The following is a 21440-nucleotide window of genomic DNA, read 5'->3' as shown; positions in this document are numbered from 1 at the left end:
AACTCAACACAAATTGGTGTTTGCTTAGGGTGATTTTTAATAGAGCAGCCTAAAGGCATGTGTGAATAGTGTTTATATATGAAATTGATAGGAGAAGCTCTAGGCCCAAGGCCCATTTACAACTACCTACACCTTTTGAAAAGAATTCCACTCTTAACATGTCAAAATGGTTTAAAAGGGAGAAATCTTCAATTGACATGTCAAATTTTCAGGCAATAGGATTAAATAATCTATTGATTTTATTGTCATTATTAATTGGTCATTTGAATTTTTAATTCAAAAATGTCTTATTATTGCTTTCCTCTTGCTTATTGCTAGAGGCTTTAGTACTTTCACTTTTGGTTAAACAAAATAATTAAAAGTGTAGATATAATATAATTATTCCTAGTTTTAAACAATTAATCAAATTATTATTATTGAAAAGAAATTTTTTAATTAATTTATCAAAATAATAAATGATTTCATAAAGGGAAAAGACTTGTCTTAATATAATTAAACTCTAATCTAAATAAACAAAACAATTAATAATTCAAATTTTCGTTATTGTATATATAAAAAAACTTTTTTACCTTAACTTATTGAAGTTAGACATCAATTATTCTTGAAAATTCAATTATTTCAAAAATAATTTTTTATAAACTATAAAAATTCGAACTTAAAAATAAGTGTCTACATAATGCCCTTCTAGGACAAATTTGTAGAAATCACTCGGTTTAGAAAAATGCATGTCCAAGCTTCAACATAGGCACTACGTTTTGAAAATTTCCAATTTTATAATTTATTTCGGATGAGAGAAGACAAACCTAACGAACCTCTCGGGAATACCGCTAAGTTAGGGAACACGAGAACTTTTATCCTACCTAGCTTAGCAATTACATTCGGGTGTTAAATAAATATAATTACTTAGCTTAATGATTATATTATGGTCTGCATAATTATTGTTACTTAGCTTAACGATTAATTTTTGTTGTGAAAGAATATTGTTATAGCTTAACAATATACTTTGATTTTAATGAATATTCCTACTTAGCTTAGCAATTACATTTACGAATAACATATATAGTTACTTAACGAATCTATATTCTAATTTGAAGGAGTTTTACTACTTAGTCTAACAATCATCTTCTAAAATGAATATTAATGCTTAGACATTGAGTGATAGGATGGATTAAACATGAAATGAAATGATGTTTGATTATGTTCGATTATTTAAATAATTTCAACCAAACAAACCCTTTAACAGTTAAATAACTTAGCAAATAGTTATTATTAGGTTAGTTTTATTTTTATGTTTATTTTTAAAAAATGATGCATATATAGTAAAAAATGATTAAGTTCGTTTAAACATGACACACAAGTGAAAATAAGTGAAAATAAGTAAATAAACACAAAAACAAAAAACAAAAAAAAAGTAAAAACAAAAGACAAATATCAGGTAATAATAAATTAATTAGTGAAGAGCAAGTGTGTGGATTGATTTGTATGCATCAAATAAAATATTACTAAACTAAATTAAGTAGTGAAGACAAAAAGAAGCGTGCATCCAGTGTATTCAAATTGATTTGTAACCAATTATATGATTTTGATTGTTAATGATAAATGGTGCATTTTAACAATAACTTACCTATCAATTCATTTCTATTTCTAGAATTCTAACAAAACTAAATTAATTCAGAGTTTACATATTATTATATATATTCGATTGTTAGATATCTCGATAAAAAAATTATAAAGTTGCATGACAAAATATCACTTTCGATTGTTAGATATCTTTAATGTTGCTTCTCAATTGCCAAACTAGCCCAAATTTTGAATTTCTAAGAGTTGGTTTTTAGTTTTGGATGAAAGCCTAGTGGAATCTCTTTCTTTTCTTAACAAAACAATAAATATAAGCCCTTTATTTAAAAACCAAGTTAGTAAACAAGTTCGGAAAGCTAACTAATTTAGATTTTAAATATGTAGCCTTTACTTTTAAGCAAAACAAACCCACTTTGACCCAAGAGCAAATAAACCAACCCACATTAGTTAAGAGAGAAAGTTATTACACATCTTACTCTTTTACCCAAAATGGTAGAAAATTCAGGAAATTTTGTTAGTGTTTATGTATAATGGTTCAAATATGAACTTAAAAAGTCTATTATCTCGGTTTTACTTAATTAAATTACTTGAAATAGGATAACCAACAGCAAAAAGAAAAAGGAGGAAATTTACATTTTGAGTACATCATTCAAAAAAACAGCAGACATTTTGATTTAGGGTCTTAAACACTCCTTAATTTATTCATAATTTAATTTTCAGATCTTGATCAACTAGTAGGCAGTACTACCGCTACTTTTGAATGATCCTAAAGATTTAACCGCTGCTGCCCTAAGAACAATCTGGTGATAAAAGGCAGCTATGGCTGCTCCGATGAAGGGTCCAACCCAGAAGATCCATTGGTCATCCCAAGCTTTGTCTTTTCCATAAATCACCGCCGCCCCAAAACTCCGAGCAGGGTTAATCCCGGTGCCGGTTATTGGGATCGTTGCCAAGTGAACCATGAAGACGGCGAATCCAATAGGAAGCGGCGCCAGAACCGGAACGTGCGAGTCACGCGCGTTTCTCTTGGGGTCGGTTGCAGAGAAAACAGTGTAAACAAGGACGAAAGTCCCAATAATTTCTGCTCCAAGTCCGGTGCCGATGCTGTAGCCGGTGGAAAGTCCGTTGGCGCCGCCGCCGTATTTGATATAGTGAGCCTTCTGAAAGGCCTTGACCAAGCCACAACCGCAGATGGCTCCCAAGCATTGAGCCACTATGTACAATACGGCTCTGATCAAGGACACCTTACGAGCCAAGAATAGACCGAATGTGACTGCTGGGTTTATGTGCCCACCTGTAAAATTGTATTTAATTAGTTTTAGACAATCTTAAGGAGACATGTATAGTTTTGAAATGAAATGTGACTGACCGGAGATGCCGGCGGTGCAGTAAACGAGGACGAAAATCATGCCGCCGAAAGCCCAGGCAATGCCGAGGATCCCGACGCCGCCGCATTGGTCGGCTTCGGATTGGCTTTTGTAGCCGATGACGGTGAGGACAGTGATGTAGAGGAAAAGCAGAGTGGCTACAAATTCTGCGATGGTGGCTCTGTATAATGACCATTTTGTTAGCTCCTCTAGGTCAAACAGGGGTGCCGGCGGTGGGTCTTGGTAATCCTTGGTTCCAACTTCAATGTCTTTACCCATGATCAAATCTTGCTTCTTTTTCAAAGAGAAAAAGGGATTAATTGGTGATGGTTGAGTGATAAAGATAAAATCTTTTAGTGTCTATTTATAGATGAAGAGAAAGCATTGTGCTGTCCCTGTATTAAGTATTAACCACCGCCCCCAATCTATACAAACTTTTCTTTTTTTGCTTTCTATGACTAGATTGATTCAATTTAATTTTATAAAATTTAAAAAATATTGATTTTTATGTCAGACTTATCCCTTTAGATTGTATAGGAGATAAATTATTAAAATAAAGACAGAGAAATAGTTTAAGCATAGTATATGACATAATAAAATCCAAAATTAAAAATTTGTGAAAACTTAATTTAACAAACTCTTGTTTAGAACACATGTATGTAAAAGAATTTTTTTATTAATAATAATGTTTTTTTTTTCTTTGATTGCTTTGACACCACGAATTCTCGAACAAATAAAAAAAACATTTAAAATGAGGCCAATAAGTGTTGGACGGTGCTAGTGCTACTGGCATGCCCACTTACTGTTCTCCACTGTAATTTTTTTTTATTTGTATACATATTTAATTTGTACTTATCACTTCTTATATGAATAGTTATCTTTTTTAACCCTACTATCATCTATTTTTTTTTAACCTGTCATCTTTATCTTTTTAAACAAAATTTTATTCTAATTTTGTAATGAAAATGTAGTTGTTGTATTATATTACCCATAGTTTTGAAACTCAGCCCCCTGAATTACTAGTTCAATCAATGGATTAACTATGGATTAACTGGTTCACTAGTGAGTTTCATTTAATAATAAAATAATATAAAAATTAAAAAAAAATTATCAAATTTTTTATACAATAATAGTCAAAATAGAGATTAAAATTCAAAATATTATTTCGCAATTACAATATATTCATCAAACTACTGTCATCAACTATATGAAAAATGAACCTCAAAATAAGCAAAATTTTAAAAAGAAAATGATACAAGAATTTCAAAGAATTTGAAATAAAAGAGACTAATTAGATTATGTGATGGACAAAATCAAATTACAACCTCCGATTTTTTACTATACTCTTATGTTGAGAAGAACTAGTTTTAAGTTATAACTTACAATGCCATATTAAATCGTTTTTTAGTCTAGTAAAACGAAATTAGCTAGTTCGGGTAGAAGGTGGAGCTTGAGGTGAATGAAAGAGTTTATCATTCTCAGTGTCTAGAACTAGAAATCGATAATCTATCTACATGGAACTATAAATAGGTAAACCCAATGAGAACCAAAAAACGGGGAAATGGGAAATGAAAGAGTGATAAATGAGAAAGAAAATAAGTTTTTTTTTAAAAAAAATAGGATGAAGGCTACTGGATTTCTGGTCCAACCTACGGGTTGCCGACTTTAATTACGTTGATTGCATTTATGTTTTTTTTTATCAATCCTGATTTTGCTACGGGTTCACCGGATTTGCAGGTCCGGTCGCGACCGAACCAGTTTAAAAACTATACTATATTTATCGCTAAAACACACTTTAATAATACAAATAATAATCATTATATAAAATTAAATGGTTATAACTTGTTAATTTGAAATAATTCAAAATTTTGTTAAAAGTTTTTATTAGTTTATTAACCAAAATACTAAATAGGAACATATTAAGTTAATAGACAACTTATTCGTTAGAGTTAGTGTATATTTAATATATTTATTCGTTAGAGTTAGTGTATATTTGATATATTTCATTTATTTAAATAGTTAATGTTGTTTGTGTTTAATAAATTTAATCATTTTAATTTATTTATTTTAGTTATTCTAAATCATTTAGTTTATTCTTTAACGCTCATGTATATTTGAGTTTATACATACTGTACACTCTAACTTGTTTACAAAAATTATTATAATAATTTATTACGCCATCAAAATTTATTATTGTTTATAAGTACAATCAAACAAATCCTAAAACATGATATATATTATTATTATTATTATTATCATCATATATTTAGACTCTCAATATATTTATTATATAATTTTAAAAAACATATATATTTTTTTAATTATCAATTGCTTAAATTATAAGACAAAATTATACCAACCTTGAAAATGATGCACCCATATAGACACCTAACTTATGCATGTGACTTTTGTTTCTTTTGAATTGTAATATTCCTTTTCTCATTTAAGTTAACACGTCTGGTCTCAATTTATAAAAAATAAATAAATAAATTACACTCTCAAATTGAACATAGATTCTATTTGATAATAATGGGACCATCCTTCTTTTCTCAACTTGTTTACAAAAAAAAAATAATTGATACTCAAATTTACTTATAATTGTAAAAAATAATATGCCACGTCATCTGCACCAAACCAATATAATTTTTAAACTTTAGTTTATAGGTTTTTGTTTTACCCAATCTCAATATTGTCTTATTTAAATATATATATATATATTCTCTAATTTATTATTATTATTATTACAATAAATTTAAGGGAAAACAATATTATTACAATTTAATAATAAACTTAATTATTTGTATTATCAACTCAAACAAATAATTGAATAGAAAAAATGAAAAAGAAAAGGACGACGATTTCCACCGTCCATCCGACCTAGACCACAACAAAGAGCACTCAAATTTCTCTTCCTATGAATTTGTCCACTAATACTATTCCACGTGTCCATTAGATCACTCCTAGGCAAATAATTTCCAAACGTTTTTTTTTGTCGAAATTGGAAAATGAAGGGTTTTGTGGTAGATATTCTGCCACTTGTCAATCATGCAATGAATGGACGGTCATGATTCATGAATTGTCGATAATAAATATTCCTTTTTTCCTCTTTGAATCATTTTTATAATGAGACCATATTTAATAATGTAGTTTGTCATAGATTTTAAAAAGAAAAAATAGAGTTGATCACTCTCTAAAATTAACTTATATTTTCGACCAAAAAAATATGTGAACTTGTTTAGACTTACACTATCTCTGTCTCTATAATTTTATGATGAACTATCTCATTTGAAAAAATCGAAAAACATTTAACTACTAGTTAAAAATTATTATACGATGTCGATAATTAGATTTGGAAAACTTTTGAATGTGTATGAGACCTTATTATTTTTTAGCCTTCGAGCCAATTAATTGTATTTATTTATTTTTATTTTATTTTTTAACTTATTTATTTTTTCATATTATGTTTTTGTTTAGGTGTGTTTAAACATTTATTAATTTATTAAATAGATGATTTTAAAAAATATATATAATTGGCCACAACCAAACTTCATTTTTTTTTATGTCAATCCATACAATATTGCAACTAGGGTGTTTAATTCTTATTTACTTGTGAATAATTCTATGTTAGAATATTTGATGTCAAACTCTGCAAATGATGTATTGTGTTAAACATGATTAATAAAATAATAAGAGGTGAGAGCAAATGTTCTCTTATTTTATACCTTTTAATTGGTTTTTTGACGATTTATAGAAAATTAAACTAAGAAAATAATAAAAATAAGTGTTTCTATAATCAAATATATTATTTGACCCAAAAGTAGTAACATAAGTAGCAAAACTAAATTCAAAAAACATACTTTTAAATACAATGTACATTATAAAACCAAATACTTTAGATCTCATCTTTGTGGCTTCAACTTTATCACTATCAATCACTTCTTACAAAGAGTCAATTCAACCTTGTTCATCTTCTAATCATTGAAAAGCTAATTAAATTGATATTTTCAAACTTCATCATTTTCTAATACCCAAATACCCATAAGTTATTTTCTCTCCAAAACTCATAAACCAAACCCATTTTTTTCTATCTTGATAATCCCATTATTAGATATTATGTGATTATTCGGGGTTGAGTTGTATAAACAACTTTTAAATAATCTCAATATATATATATATATATATATATATATATATATATATATATATATATATATATATATATATATATATATATATATATATATATATATATATATATATATATATATATATATATATATATATATATATATATATATATATATATATATATATATATATATATATATATATATCATCAATCAAATTAATTAATTTATTAACAAAAAATATTAAAATACATTTTATATAATATATATTAATATATTTTCAATATTTTCAATAAATAATTCAAATTTTCATAATCTCAATTAAAAAAAATTAAATAAACGACTAAATTATTAAAATAACCCGGTTAATATGAACAAGGCTCGGTAAATGACCATCATAAAATTATAAATTCATAGTTTTCATATATATATATATATATATTACGTTGAAAATGACATATCATTCTCATTTATCTAGAAAAATATTTTTTGAAAAAGAAGTTGAGAAATCAAATTTTCTTGACCTTTTCGATGACTTTTATAGCATCGACGTATGCATTGTTTCTCTTTCCATTACTCAGATTTGAGTTGATGTTGTGTTTCGTTCGGCCCGACATCTTGTTTAGTCGAATCGATTTTTTTGTTTCAAATATTTATAATCTGAATAATACTCTCAATTGCTGGTGGATCGTTTGTTGATCATATCCTCCGATTCTGTTGGTGATCATTTTTTGAGTTCGTATTCGTTCCATTCTTAGTAGCAATTGAAATTAAATAGTCGAATCTGAAGTTATTTTTTTATTTTTTTTAATAAAGAGTTACTAGATTTGATCTTTTATATGGAAAATCTCTTACAAATATCCTCCCATGATGTGTATGAATTTCAGATTATTTCGGTTATATATGTAAATGATCAATTTTCAGTTGGCATGACTTTTTCCGGCGTTGTTTACTGACTTTCAACTAAGGATATTTTTAAATGTCGCTCAGAATATTTGATAAAGATTCATCCGAGACTATTTAATTGGTTCGTTCGACTTACTCTATTTCAACCTTTGTCGTTCAAGAACTCAAATGAATTCATCTTTGTAGAAACTTTTGAAAAATTGCTTGATTTGCCAGTTTTATTTTATAAATTGTTTATAAAATTTGATATATAAATCATCGCTGGTTAATTTTAATTTTGTAAATATTATATTTTATTATTTATTTATTAATTATTTTTTTATATTAAATTTAAACTTATAATTTATAAGAATTAAGAAGAAGAAAAAAAGGTGAAATGATCATATTATAATGTTGGATTCTGTTTTTACCCAAATCTTATTGCATCAGATTGTCTGTTTCAATCACATGAGTAATGATGATTCGATATATCATCTTTCAATTTATTAAATAATCTGAGTAATATATAATAATATTTAATTCATTAAAAATACAAATTATCTACATTTTTATTCAATACATTATTTTTATAATAAAAACTATTAAGAAAACCACATTTTCTTTATTTGTTCTCTCCTTAATTTTATGTGAATTTTCTTTTAGACTTTTTTAATAAGATTACTTTTCCGTTTCTGAAAAAAAAAATTATAATGAATTTCAATTCTCAAACTAGTAAAAGAGGTGAGTCAACAAGGTAATATAGATGATACAATCATAAATGTGGAAAATAAAGGCAACCATCTTCACCACAAGACAATCTTGATTTGCAGTGACACAATTAATTAAAACCTTTAATCATCAATCTTACTTAAAACACCTAGAGAGATTCATTCAGTTTGTATATTGAAGCTTTTGAATGATCCCAAAGACTTGATATTTGCTGCCTCAAAATAAACTTATGATAGAATATACTTATGGCTGCCCTATGATGGGTTTGTTTGAGGAAATGAGTTTTTTTTGGGTTTTATCTGAGTTTTATTATAAAAATTATTGTTTGGTAAAAATTAGAAAAAATTTGGTTTTTAAAATTTGAAGACTAATTTATCTTTCAATTTTAAATGATATAGTGTAGGGGAGAGAATGATAATTTAAAGAAATGATAAAATTATAGGTATAGTTTGGACCCAAAGTAATTATTACAAAAGACCGTACGTACTATTTTAATATTAAAATAATAATTTCATTCTTTCTTTATTTACCTTCCTAATTAATGATAGTTTTTCATTTTTTCAATCTAAATATTTAATATTTAAATATATAAATTTAAAATAAAAAAGTATTTTTGTCTTTTTGGAAATGATTTGAATAAGAAGTAATTGATTTGAAAAGTGAATGGGTGGGGATTAAAATAAAAATCTGACAAGAACAAGGCCATATAGTAGTTTTGGTATATTTAAATAATAAATTATTTAATTTGATTGTTAATAAGATATTTAAGTTTTGAAATAAAAATTAGGTTTTATCTCAAAAACTCTTTAATTAAATGAGCTCTAAAAGGCTCCAGAAAATCTATTGTTATTGAATTGGACGATCATGGTAAAAGTGGTTCATACAAAATCAAAAGTTACAAGTTCTACTACTTAAACAATTATAATGAAATTGAAATCATGTTAGTTCCTAAGTATTCATTTATATATAATCAATTTGGATAAGTAATAATAATTTTGGTTGATCTCTAACTCAAATAAAATTAGAAAAAAAAATTGAGTAAGAAACATTATGTTGATTTTATTATAACTTTAAAGTCTTCAAGATTATGAGTTCAAATATGTGTTACTGTAATTTTCTTCTTCTTTTTATTTTAAGAATAATTATAAAAAGGATGTACATTTTTTATATTTTTAGTTGGTAGAAATATTTTGATTCAATTTATTCTTATAACTTACCTTTATAATTATTTAGCATGAACTAATATTTTTAATCTGTTTAGAATTTTTTGTTAAAGTTGTTTAAATTTATATATCTAATACTAAAATTGTATAAAATCAAATGATATTTTATAATTTAACCAATTTTATGGGCTACCAATAGGTCAGAATAATTTTATAATGCCATATTTTTTTTATTAATAACATTTTAAATTAAAATCATGGTACGACACATACACATTTATTATTGTAACTATAAACAATAAATTATATTAATACAAGGATATAATTATTAATATTAAGATATAAATAAAATTAAAATTATAAATAACAATATTGTCGTCTCATATATCATCCTCAGATAAATAAAAGTTTCAATAGTCTTTGTATAAAAAAATTAAATTCCATAATGGGGGCGGTAATATGAATTTTGGATGTGTGCTATGATTGTTTGGCCATTTTATAAATGAGCATAATCAAACCTTATATAAAATTAATAATTTGTACAATTTTAAAATATATCAAAATTATTTATATTTAATTGTGTTTCTTCTATTTTAAAATAATAGTTCAAAATCAGATGAAACGTCACATCACATACACCGTCCTTATTATCAATATTGCCAGAGAAAGGGGAGGTGAAGACCGGAGAGGATATATATCCACTCAAAAAGATAATTTTATTCTATATAATATAATTCTATAATAATTCATTTTAATTTGACTTATCATATTAAAAACTAAAATATGATCTGGTTTCGTATTATACTAAATATGTTGAAATATTAAAATGAAAGAAATAAAAATAAACATAAATAATTAAAGAGATAATGACACAAACACCGTCCATCCAACAGGTCAGAGGAGCCACCCCATGACTTAACCTAATCAATGATCAGCTTCGGCTAAAGAATAATCATTTCAATTATTTATGAGATAAGGAATTTAATATTAATTGCATTAATAATTTTTTTTGTTAATAATAGTTAAGGTGGACGTGGATTGATTAGTGATGGCAACACCATATGCTATTATCTATCCCCAAAATTCATATAGTTATTCATTCTCAATCTTTATCTCCGTTGATTCCTCGTATTCAATTTTCATTCTCGAGATATCTCGTATATTCAATTTTTTATAAGTATCTTAAATACTTTGTAACATGACATTTTTACTCTATCTTGTTGAAAACGAAGTAATATTAAACTTATTAAACTTAAAATTAGAGATAAGATTTAGAAGAATAAGAAATTTTAAATATTCTTTTGGATCATTTTATTATATATGTTATTTTTGTGTAAGAATTGATGAAGAATTTTGGGCCAGTTATCAACCATTGCTCATCTGTCAATTCGATCCCAAAAGTATTTTCATTTGTATTTTTATCTCTAACTTAAATCCAATTTAAATTGCCATCTTCAATCCAGATCAGAAATATTCAGGGTATTACGTTTATGGGTATCATGGTCATCTTTATGATTGATCTCATTTTTTTTTTTGGATTTTTACTCATAAATTATATATCACATTTATTTATTTTTAATTATCTCAACTAATTAATTAAAATATTAAAATATATTTATTTTTATAAAATTTAAAATTTTAATAAAAAAATTTGTTATAGTGATTTTAATCAATTAAAAACTCAAATAAATTATTTATTTTATTTTAAAAAAACTCAAATAACCAACATTAAACCAAAAATATGACAACGGATTAAACGCAGAACTTGCCGCATGATGGACTCGGACCTCAATTCGGCTGAGAATATCTACCTATTTAGGATAGGATAGAAGAGGGAATCAAACAAGCCCTATATCTTTAATCTTTAACAATAATTATTATTCTATTAGCCACCCCACTCATGGTTGTCTGCTTCTGAACAGTGTAATTAACTTTTTTATTTTTTTTTATTTTTACATTATTATATTTTAAATGTTTTAGAAAGATAGCTCTAGAATAGAAGAGTGGGTAAAGGAAAGTATTATAAATAGAATCATTTATGATTCATTGATTCTCACTCAACCCATAACTCTTACTTAATTCAGCATTTTCTCTTCCTTCCTCAAAGAAAAAAAACCAGAGATGGGTAAAGACGTCGAAGTTGGAGATCAATTCAGCGCCAAGGACTACCAAGACCCACCGCCGGCACCCCTGTTTGACCTAGAGGAGCTAACAAAATGGTCATTATACAGAGCCACCATCGCCGAATTTGTAGCCACTCTGCTTTTCCTCTACATCACTGTCCTCACTGTCATCGGCTACAAAAGCCAATCCGAAACCGACCAATGCGGCGGCGTCGGCATCCTCGGCATTGCCTGGGCTTTCGGCGGCATGATTTTCGTCCTCGTTTACTGCACCGCCGGCATCTCCGGTCAGTCGCATTTCATTTCAAAACTATATATGTCTCCTTAAGATTGTCTAAAACTAATTAAATACAATTTTACAGGTGGGCACATAAACCCAGCAGTCACATTCGGTCTATTCTTGGCTCGTAAGGTGTCCTTGATCAGAGCCGTACTGTACATAGTGGCTCAATGCTTGGGAGCCATTTGCGGTTGTGGCTTGGTCAAGGCCTTTCAGAAGGCTCACTATGTCAAATACGGCGGCGGCGCCAACGGACTTTCCACCGGCTACAGCACCGGCACCGGACTTGGAGCAGAAATTATTGGGACTTTCGTCCTTGTTTACACTGTTTTCTCTGCAACCGACCCCAAGAGAAACGCGCGTGACTCGCACGTTCCTGTTCTGGCGCCGCTTCCTATTGGATTCGCCGTCTTCATGGTTCACTTGGCAACGATCCCAATAACCGGCACCGGGATTAACCCTGCTCGGAGTTTTGGGGCGGCGGTGATTTACGGAAAAGACAAAGCTTGGGATGACCAATGGATCTTCTGGGTCGGACCCTTCATCGGAGCGGCCATAGCTGCCTTTTATCACCAGATTGTTCTTAGGGCAGCAGCTATTAAATCATTGGGATCATTCAAAAGCTGATCGATCTTCTTCATGCTTACAAAATTGTGTCTACGGCGAGTTTTTATGTTGGTTGTTTTCAATAATTGTACGTATTTGTATGTAAATTCACTACATGGTAAAATTAAGTTGTCTTCGAGAGAAGATGGGCTACTTTTTTTTTTTTTTTTTTTTTTTTTTTTTCAATAATGTACCTCAAATTGTTTATAATTAATTTCCAAGGTTGGTTCTTGATTACAAAATTATTTTCTCTTTTCTTAAAAAAATTAAAAAATATAAGCCTATAATTTAAAATAAACATTAAAATTATAAAATTTATTGTAAGTGCTTTTGGTTAAGGTTTTATTTAGGGATCTCAATTCTATTTTGTGTCAGGATTTTCAACTTAAAATCTAAGTTGTATAGTTATGAACGGTTTTTATGTATCGAATGGTCGGTATTTCTGATAAACACAATTCAAGATATATTCTCACCAATATATTTATTTATTCTTCATATTTATAAGAGTTATTTTTTTATAATACTATATATATATATAACATGCTTTAGGAGTAAAATTATAAATATTATAAAAAAATAACTATTATAAATATGAAGAATAAATAAATATATATTTTCATCCTAGTTTCATTATATATTTAATATATATATATATATAAATATATATAAATCAATGATTTTTCAATATTAGATATGTTTGATTTATTAGATATGTTTGATTTTTAAATTTGTTGACTGCATCATTCAAGATAGTTAAGATGGAAAGAATCCTAACTATTAATTACATAGAACAAGTTCAAATAGGAGTAGGACACCAATTAAAATAGGGACGCCTTTGAGGGTTTTATAAATTTAGAACATATTTGAGTTAGGCTCTTTTTACAAAAATAAAATAAAATAAATTATAATAAAATATATCTAATCCTTTAGAAAAACTTTGTTTATGGATTATTTTTCCGAGCTTCTAGGTTTGTTTATCTCTTTATTCTTCCTTCCCTATTATCTAATGCAATCCTTAAAATATTAAAATGAAAAATTATAAAATGTAAAGCGGAAGAAATTTGAAAAAGGATCAAAATTAATTATTAGAGACCTGCGAGGCGTTATGGACATATTGTCTACAAAACTCTTTCTCACACATAACTAAACGTCGAACTCACATCTTTTAATTTTATAAAATTTTAAATTATTTGGCAACTTTCTAGTCGTGAGGTTAAATAATATAAAAAATATAAAGAAGGCGTATGACGACTTCCCATTAAGTATCTCAATCTCTCCCAAATTAATAAGTTATGTGGCCGTCAATAAAGCCTCAATTTTAAACTTTAAATTTTCAATAACTTTAAAATTAATTCCCTCACATTACCTTTTCTTTTCAAAATAAGCACAAGAGTGTCCCAAGATTTCAAAACTTGACAATTTTTAATCGATCACATGTACAAATTAATTAATAATACATAATCCTATGAAAAATAAATTACACATCAATTCAAAAATATATCAACAATCAATATTTACATTACAAGAGATAGAAAATCACGCATCTATCTAAATATTTTCATAAAGCAACCAACAACCGAGCAAATCAACCAAAATAATTTGAAAACATATACAATGAAGTGTATGGGTACCTACAAAATCAACAATAAATAATTCATTAACTAAATTAAAAAATGAAAGACAAAGTGATAATTTTAAAAATACCTAGTGAAAAATTAATGAAAATCGGCTATAAAACGTTTTATTTTAACCGATTATTCTTCCAGTTCTAGGCATGCGTATGATTTAGCGTTATTTAAATAATTGTATTAAGAATAATTTAAATGCTGGTACCTGTTACTAATGACGACTAGTGAGGAAAAATACCCGAAGAACATTGTTTAGAAGGCATTATGGTTTAAAAATATATCCTAAACAAACCTTAGTCAAATTAGTTTTTCTGGAAATATTCCAAATATATTTTGAAATCATTTTATAATGTTTTGAGATTTTTAGAAAATGATTTATCCAAAATTATAAAAATAAGTTTGGAGTTTGTTAATAGGAACCAAATAGGCCTTAGGACCGGTGTCATAGGTCTGGGTGAATTTTATCGGTCGAGGGCTAAGAACCCTCGATCCTATGTTAGAAAACCCTCGGTCCGAGTTCAGGATTCTCGGTCGGGGTGTGGTAGTCCCTCGGTTGGGGTGCTAAGGCTTTTCGTTTCTTGGCTAGAATTCTCAGTCGGGTGACAGAATTCTCAGTCAAATCTCTCGGTCATAGATGTAAGTCATCAGTCTTGGATTTAGGAGTTCTCGGTCGGGTGCGATACTCCAAATCATTTGCTAAAAATCTTGAAAAAATAAGAAAATGCATTTTAAATATTTTTGGGATATTTCCACAAAATATTCCGATAAAGGCTTCTTTGGTGTTTATTTCTAAACCCTAATATTTTTAAAAAAGACTGATATTCTTCAGGTATAATCCTCCATATCGATTATCCAAAATAGATACCAAAATTTTAATATTGTTGTTTTAATATTTTAAATAAGACTTAAACCTAGAAGCATGACTAGGACCGAAAGAATAATCGGTTAAAAACTCAAACATTATACAACTAATTTTTTATTATAAAAAAACAAGTTTATAAAGTAGAGATCGTTCTTTAACGGGAACGGAGGACATATCACGAAAGCCCTTTTCCGAGTATCAACAAATTTCGAACCAAATGAAACTCTGGTGTAAAATACGTTTGTATACGTACATCCATTTTTATTGATTTCTTAAAATCAATTGGCGACTCTGTTTCAAAATAACTAATCGTTTAATAATTAATTTAAACTAATGGATTTTTTAAGATCAAATTATAGTTTGATAAATCCCCAAATTATTTAAAATTGAACCCTGAAATTAATTAATTTTAAAACGTTTCCAGGAATCAATGGCATCTTAAAATAATGTTTTATTTTAAGAGAAAATTCCTAACACGCAAAACTATGTTGAACTTCTCGAACCTCGAGCTTTCCATGAAACTTGATGTTATGGGGTTTTTCGCGTGTTACAGCTTTCTAGTGACTCTATTGGGGATTAAATATTTAACTTGAAAACATAAACTTGGCTTTTTGAAACGTTTATATCACGTTTTCAAACACTTAATAGGTTTGTCTTAAAAGGTACAACACCTTAAAAGACGTATAAGTTTTATCCTAATTTTAAAGCCTTTATGTGTAAAGGGTACATCAACCTCTTTTTGCAAAGAAGTACTCGATCAGAATTGATACTTCTACACCTATGTACAAATATTGTCAATGTGGAATGACAACTTGCTACAAACCGAGTGATGTTTCGAGAGGAAAAACTAGAATACCCAGGATCGACCCCATCTATTGATGATGAGTCGTCCGATATGACACAAACATTATGGAGGTGGGGGGAAATTCCCAATTGATTAGATATTCCATGGTTTATGGTATGGATTAACCCCCTCCACTATCGGTGAATGAAACTCTCTTATCATTCCACCCTTAGAACAAAAAAACCTGTCTACTATCACCAAGCCGGTTGTTTTTCATGCCTAGACAACCAAAAGACCTCGTCACTACAACCACTTATGTGACTACTATATATGTATTATGTGTATGTATATATAGTCTAAGTGAGTATTCTAAGCATGTTCCTTCCTCTTCAAAACAAACGGATTGTAAATATTTTGAATTTTCAATCATAAACAATGTCCATACTGACGGATGTCGAGCTAATCCCATGGGTTGAAAACTTCCACAAAAATGAGTGGAATAATGGGATTTTCGGACTGACCCTCAAACTTCAAAATAAACCTCACCTTCATGATCCAAATTCAAAGAAGATGGGCCCACACGGGACGAGTTTATTACATAAGAGAAAGGGTCGTATACCTAACTTATAAGAATTTAGAGTTATCCTAATGGTGGATAATAAAAACGTTCTACACCTAAAATGTGTGTAAAATCCATGTCTCTGAGGAAGATCTTACAAGAGGAATATTGATATACAAAAACAACATCCAAAACAATCCTAAAAAACAATGTCATTGACTTATAGAAATGGACAAAAATGAAAATCAAGAATGTACAAGTCCCTGTAACCATGGGATCCTCCTTAATAACAATGACAATCATGTTGGTCCATTTCTTCATGGCTCTAGAAGATCATAAGCCATCATCCAAAATTATGGAGGTAGCATAGCACATGCGTAGGGAAACAAAGACCCCTCTGGTATCATCTTGGCTGAAACATTGATGGGTTTGTACGACTCATTCTTAACCTCTTCTATGAGCAAAATAGGCTCACCTCTAGTCCTCTATATACGTCTTTGGACGCTTGTCACCCGTATGTCCCAAAGACGTATTATCCCCCTCTCTTCAATATCGAAGAATGAAGAAAGCTTCGCCCGGACCCCTCGTAAAAAGTGACGATTAAGTAAGGGATATACTCTCATGGTACCCCATCAAGATAATGACATACATGATGGATGATACCCATGATCATACTTATAGGCTTGGAATGGATCACATTCTACTATAGTCACGACCTCTACAAATAGGTTGGTCGTAATTTTATGCCCCCTTATATGGGAAACACCATTGCTATAGACAAGTCGATTGATCACAAGGCCTATACGAGGTACCACAAGAAATGACACAATGCCTCTCAAATGGGTATTCCAAAAAACAAAAGAACTATCTGACCGTCATTCTTGACGAATACAAGAGATCCAAGAAAGACGAAGAGGAAGAAGTTTATAGTGTAGGAACAAGCTACAATAGAACTATTAGTCTGTAATCCCAAACATTTTCTCTTTTAGACTCTCTCTATAAAATATCAATAAGAGAGTCATGTCTGTAACAAACTAAACGAGTGTATGAATACAACAACCCTATGTTTGTTTAATCGAATCACAAAAAGAGATGTTCACTCTCTAGGATTCATTTTATATGTATATGCATTGCATTTGTACTTAGTTACATCTACAAACCCTCACCTCTTTATCATCGCAATAGTCCACGACTGTGACAAGGTCCATAGAAAGAGATCCAAAAACCAGACGTTTATACGCCACTAGATGGCCGGAGACCCCTCCGTACCTGAAATGGTCTCGACGACCGAGTTTATAGATATTTTTGAAGGAATCTTTGTAGCTTATAATAGAGCAACTCACATTGATCACAACTTCTTTAGCTAATCAACAAATTCCGTCTACATCATAAAACATACACCCTTCTCCTCAATTTCCTAACCAGACAACCCTAGTTATGCTCACCCCCATTAAACCCGTCCTATTGGTCAACAAGCTATAGAAGAAGTCTCTCTCTATGAAGAATCCGAAGAGGATATTGACAAACTACATGGGTACAACATGAGGTGGTAATCAACCCACCAAGAACACAGGAAAAATAAATTCCAGCATTTGATCAACATTGTTAATGAAATATGAACGCAAAATGGCTCAAGTTCAAGTCATGTAGGTGAAAATTCAAGCCCAACTAAACAAGTTACTTAGGGGCAAAATCATTGAAGAACACCATGACTGGAAAGACGCTATAAAATCTATCGAACGAGTAGTTATTTTGGTATGTGTCAAACTTCTAGCACTGTCTAAGTACATAGGAAAAAGCGATATGTCCGTTTTTTTCAAAATGTATGCTTCCGCAATGACCTCATTACGACTTGGAGAACCAATTGTTCTCCACTATTCCCCTAATATCTTGATGATGCTTCTCTACGCTGGTATCACCAACAAAAGATAGTCTATCTATAGAGCATAAAAGAATTGGTTGCAACGTCCATAGAACACTTTTCAATGCATCTCAACCTCGAACGAAAAAGAGGTTGAAGAAAATCAAATAGGTAGAAAATGAGAAATTCTCCCTATTTATCGAACATTGGAAAGCTATCGCCGAGGAAATTGATTCCCTCCCGAGCGAACAATAACAATTCGATATGATTTTGGAAAACGTTACCTGACGATATTCTGTTGGACTCGCTGTTAAACTTTCCAAACTATGAAGAAATTTATAAAAATTGGCATTAACCTCGATCATGCTATCGAGAAGGAAGGAAAAGAAGGAAAACAGTCAAAGCTACCCCACCTTTAAGTCGTTTCCCGAGAAAGGAAAAAACACCAGTACAATAGGTAGCCACTACCTGGTAGGAGCAATCGCATCAAAAGGCGAGCCCAAGTAAGTATCCACATCCTAAAGTAAACACAACTACTCCTACTAAGGCTACACCTCCAAAGGCACCTAAACCCCCTAGAGTCTTTGACGATCTAAGGATGCTTTTAAGTTAGGTAATGAAGATTCTTTAAGAAAAAAATCTCGTCAAACTCATTTTCCCAAAAATAGATCAACCATTCTTGGAAAAGTATGATAACGCTTGGTGTGACTATCACAAAGAAAAGGGTCACACTACCGACAATTGTAGTGCCCTCAAACATCTGTTCTAGGACTTGATCGATCAAAATGTGAACGTCAAGCAAGAAATAGCAAAGAATCCGCTACCGGATCACAAAGTCAACATGTTTACCATTGATGAAGCATTTTTTGACTTTAATATGTTACTGAACCTGATCCATAACACTGAACAAGAGATCAACATGATAGATCCATAACCCAAAGAGAAGTCCAAAGCCCACTTTGGTGAGACTTCTAAGTGGCGGACATAAAAAATGACTATCCACATTTATGCCCCGATAGACATCACAACAACGCGTGGTGGAACAGATTTCTAACCCAGTTTCATAAAAATCACCCTGGCCAATGTGTCATCCACCTCCCAGCTTCCTATAGGAACCAGAAGAGAAGATGAGCCCAAAACTCTTAACCTAGGAGACAACCTCCTCAATAAACTGAAAAGGACAAATGTTAACATTTCCATCTAGGAAATCTTGATATACTCTATGAAGCACAGGAAATCAGTCTTTAATGAGTTAAACAAGGCTAACGTCTCTACCAACACCACCCCTAAAGAACTAGTAGGGATCATATATGCTAGTTCATAACACAACATGATTGGCTTCAAAGAAAAGGATCTTCCATTAGCCGAAACAAATCATGACAAAGTCCTCTACATTTATGTGCAAATGGAGGGAAAGACCGTTCCAATGATATTAATAGATAATGGATTCGCTCTCAATATATGTTATTGGAGGACTCTTGAGAAAATATGTATACCCCGAGACAAGATCATACCATCCGACCTAAGTGTTAGATGTTTCAACAACTCTCGTCGCAAAATAATGGGTTGCTTCAAGTGCACCATCCGATTTTGTAATATTTAACTTTAATATATATATATATATATATGGAAGGTAAATTACCTATTTAGAAAACCAAAATGATTTCGAAAGGAGGTCGTTTAGTTCTTATTTTATGCTTTAAAAATGTATGCCCTGAAGAAGCGACTTTTCCGACTTTTAATAGATAAATGTTAATTCATTAATATCTCTTTGAAAATTTTGAAAGACAATTAAATCAAATTGAGGAATGGTTTAAAAGTCAGTTTGTGACTACAAAGTCGCTACCTAAATTTCTTACAAATTAGGAAAAAAATAAAATTCTTGGCATGTTAAACAATAACGCTTGGTTACCAGGGAGAAATGGCATTTGCGCTATGTCTAACGTGCTCGTTAGAAACAACCACTACTCCTAATATTTTGTCAATTTTTAGAAAATATTTACACTTATTTTAACTATTTATTTTTCAATTTTTATCCATCTAAAATATCTAGCCTATACCTTAATATTAAATCTAAAGATAATACTTATTAAATAAGATACTGATTTTAAGTACCATAATAATTATTCACAAATAATTAAACTATTACTTTGAATGTGAGAAAAAAATAAAAAAATAAGGGAAATTAAAATTTATTATATTCATAAATTAATTTTATGATTATAAAGAAATCAACCCACGATTTTTGAAGTTTTATATCAGGGACACAAATATTTAAAAATGAACCAAAAGTTTTATTTTTATTAAAAATATTATTTTTTATTTTTATAAAATGGTTCAAAAGGCATCTAAATGTAAAAAAATAAGAACAACAAATCCGTTTTCCAATTTCCAATTTTAAATTAGGTTAGTAGTTAATCTCAATCAACAATATAAATTTCAAAAAAATATATCATAAATAAAATATACAAAACTCAAATATTTCAAATTGAAATTTATAAATGAAATTAAGACAAATTGAGAACTTATAGTGAGCCTTAAATTCCTTTTAAAGATTGCTAAAAGTTTCTTGAACACCTAACTAACACTCAAACAATCTTACACACAAAAAATAAAAAATTCGGGCAAGGGTTTGAAAAAATAAAAAAATAAGGAAAATACATATTTTTAGTGTATAGAACAATAACGTCTTTGGAAAAAATATTATTTAGAAGTTCAATACTTGGTTACACGTGAGAAAGAACATTCATTCTATTTTTAACGTTTACTCCTAATATTTTTTCTTTCTATTTACAGAAAATATTTTACACATATTTTATCCATTTATTTGTCAATTCATATCTGATCTAAAATAACTAGCCTATGCCTCAATACTAAATTTAAAGTTA

At 29.4% G+C, this 21440-nt stretch overlaps 2 protein-coding genes across 2 annotated transcripts; one reads left to right on the top strand and one right to left on the bottom strand.

Moving 5' to 3' along the window:
• Positions 1-2125: 2125 nt before the first annotated feature.
• On the bottom strand, positions 2126-3293 carry LOC124938368 (probable aquaporin PIP2-4). Its single transcript, XM_047478791.1, has 2 exons — positions 2948-3293; positions 2126-2872 (listed from the first exon to the last, which is right to left on the bottom strand). Exons 1-2 carry the CDS (start codon positions 3222-3224, stop codon positions 2310-2312), a joined length of 840 nt encoding a protein of 279 aa, XP_047334747.1. The 5' UTR covers positions 3225-3293; the 3' UTR covers positions 2126-2309.
• Positions 3294-11927: 8634 nt separating this feature from the next.
• Positions 11928-13023, top strand: LOC124938218 (aquaporin PIP2-3-like). Its single transcript, XM_047478618.1, has 2 exons — positions 11928-12259; positions 12335-13023. The coding sequence occupies exons 1-2, from the start codon at positions 11971-11973 to the stop codon at positions 12877-12879; spliced, it is 834 nt and encodes a 277-aa protein (XP_047334574.1). The 5' UTR covers positions 11928-11970; the 3' UTR covers positions 12880-13023.
• The last annotated feature ends 8417 nt before the right edge of the window (positions 13024-21440 follow it).

Source organism: Impatiens glandulifera, chromosome 5 (assembly GCF_907164915.1).
Source record: "Impatiens glandulifera chromosome 5, dImpGla2.1, whole genome shotgun sequence".
NCBI lineage: Eukaryota > Viridiplantae > Streptophyta > Magnoliopsida > Ericales > Balsaminaceae > Impatiens > Impatiens glandulifera.
Note: the sequence above shows the minus strand (reverse complement) of the source record. Positions and strands in the feature narration are given on the sequence as shown.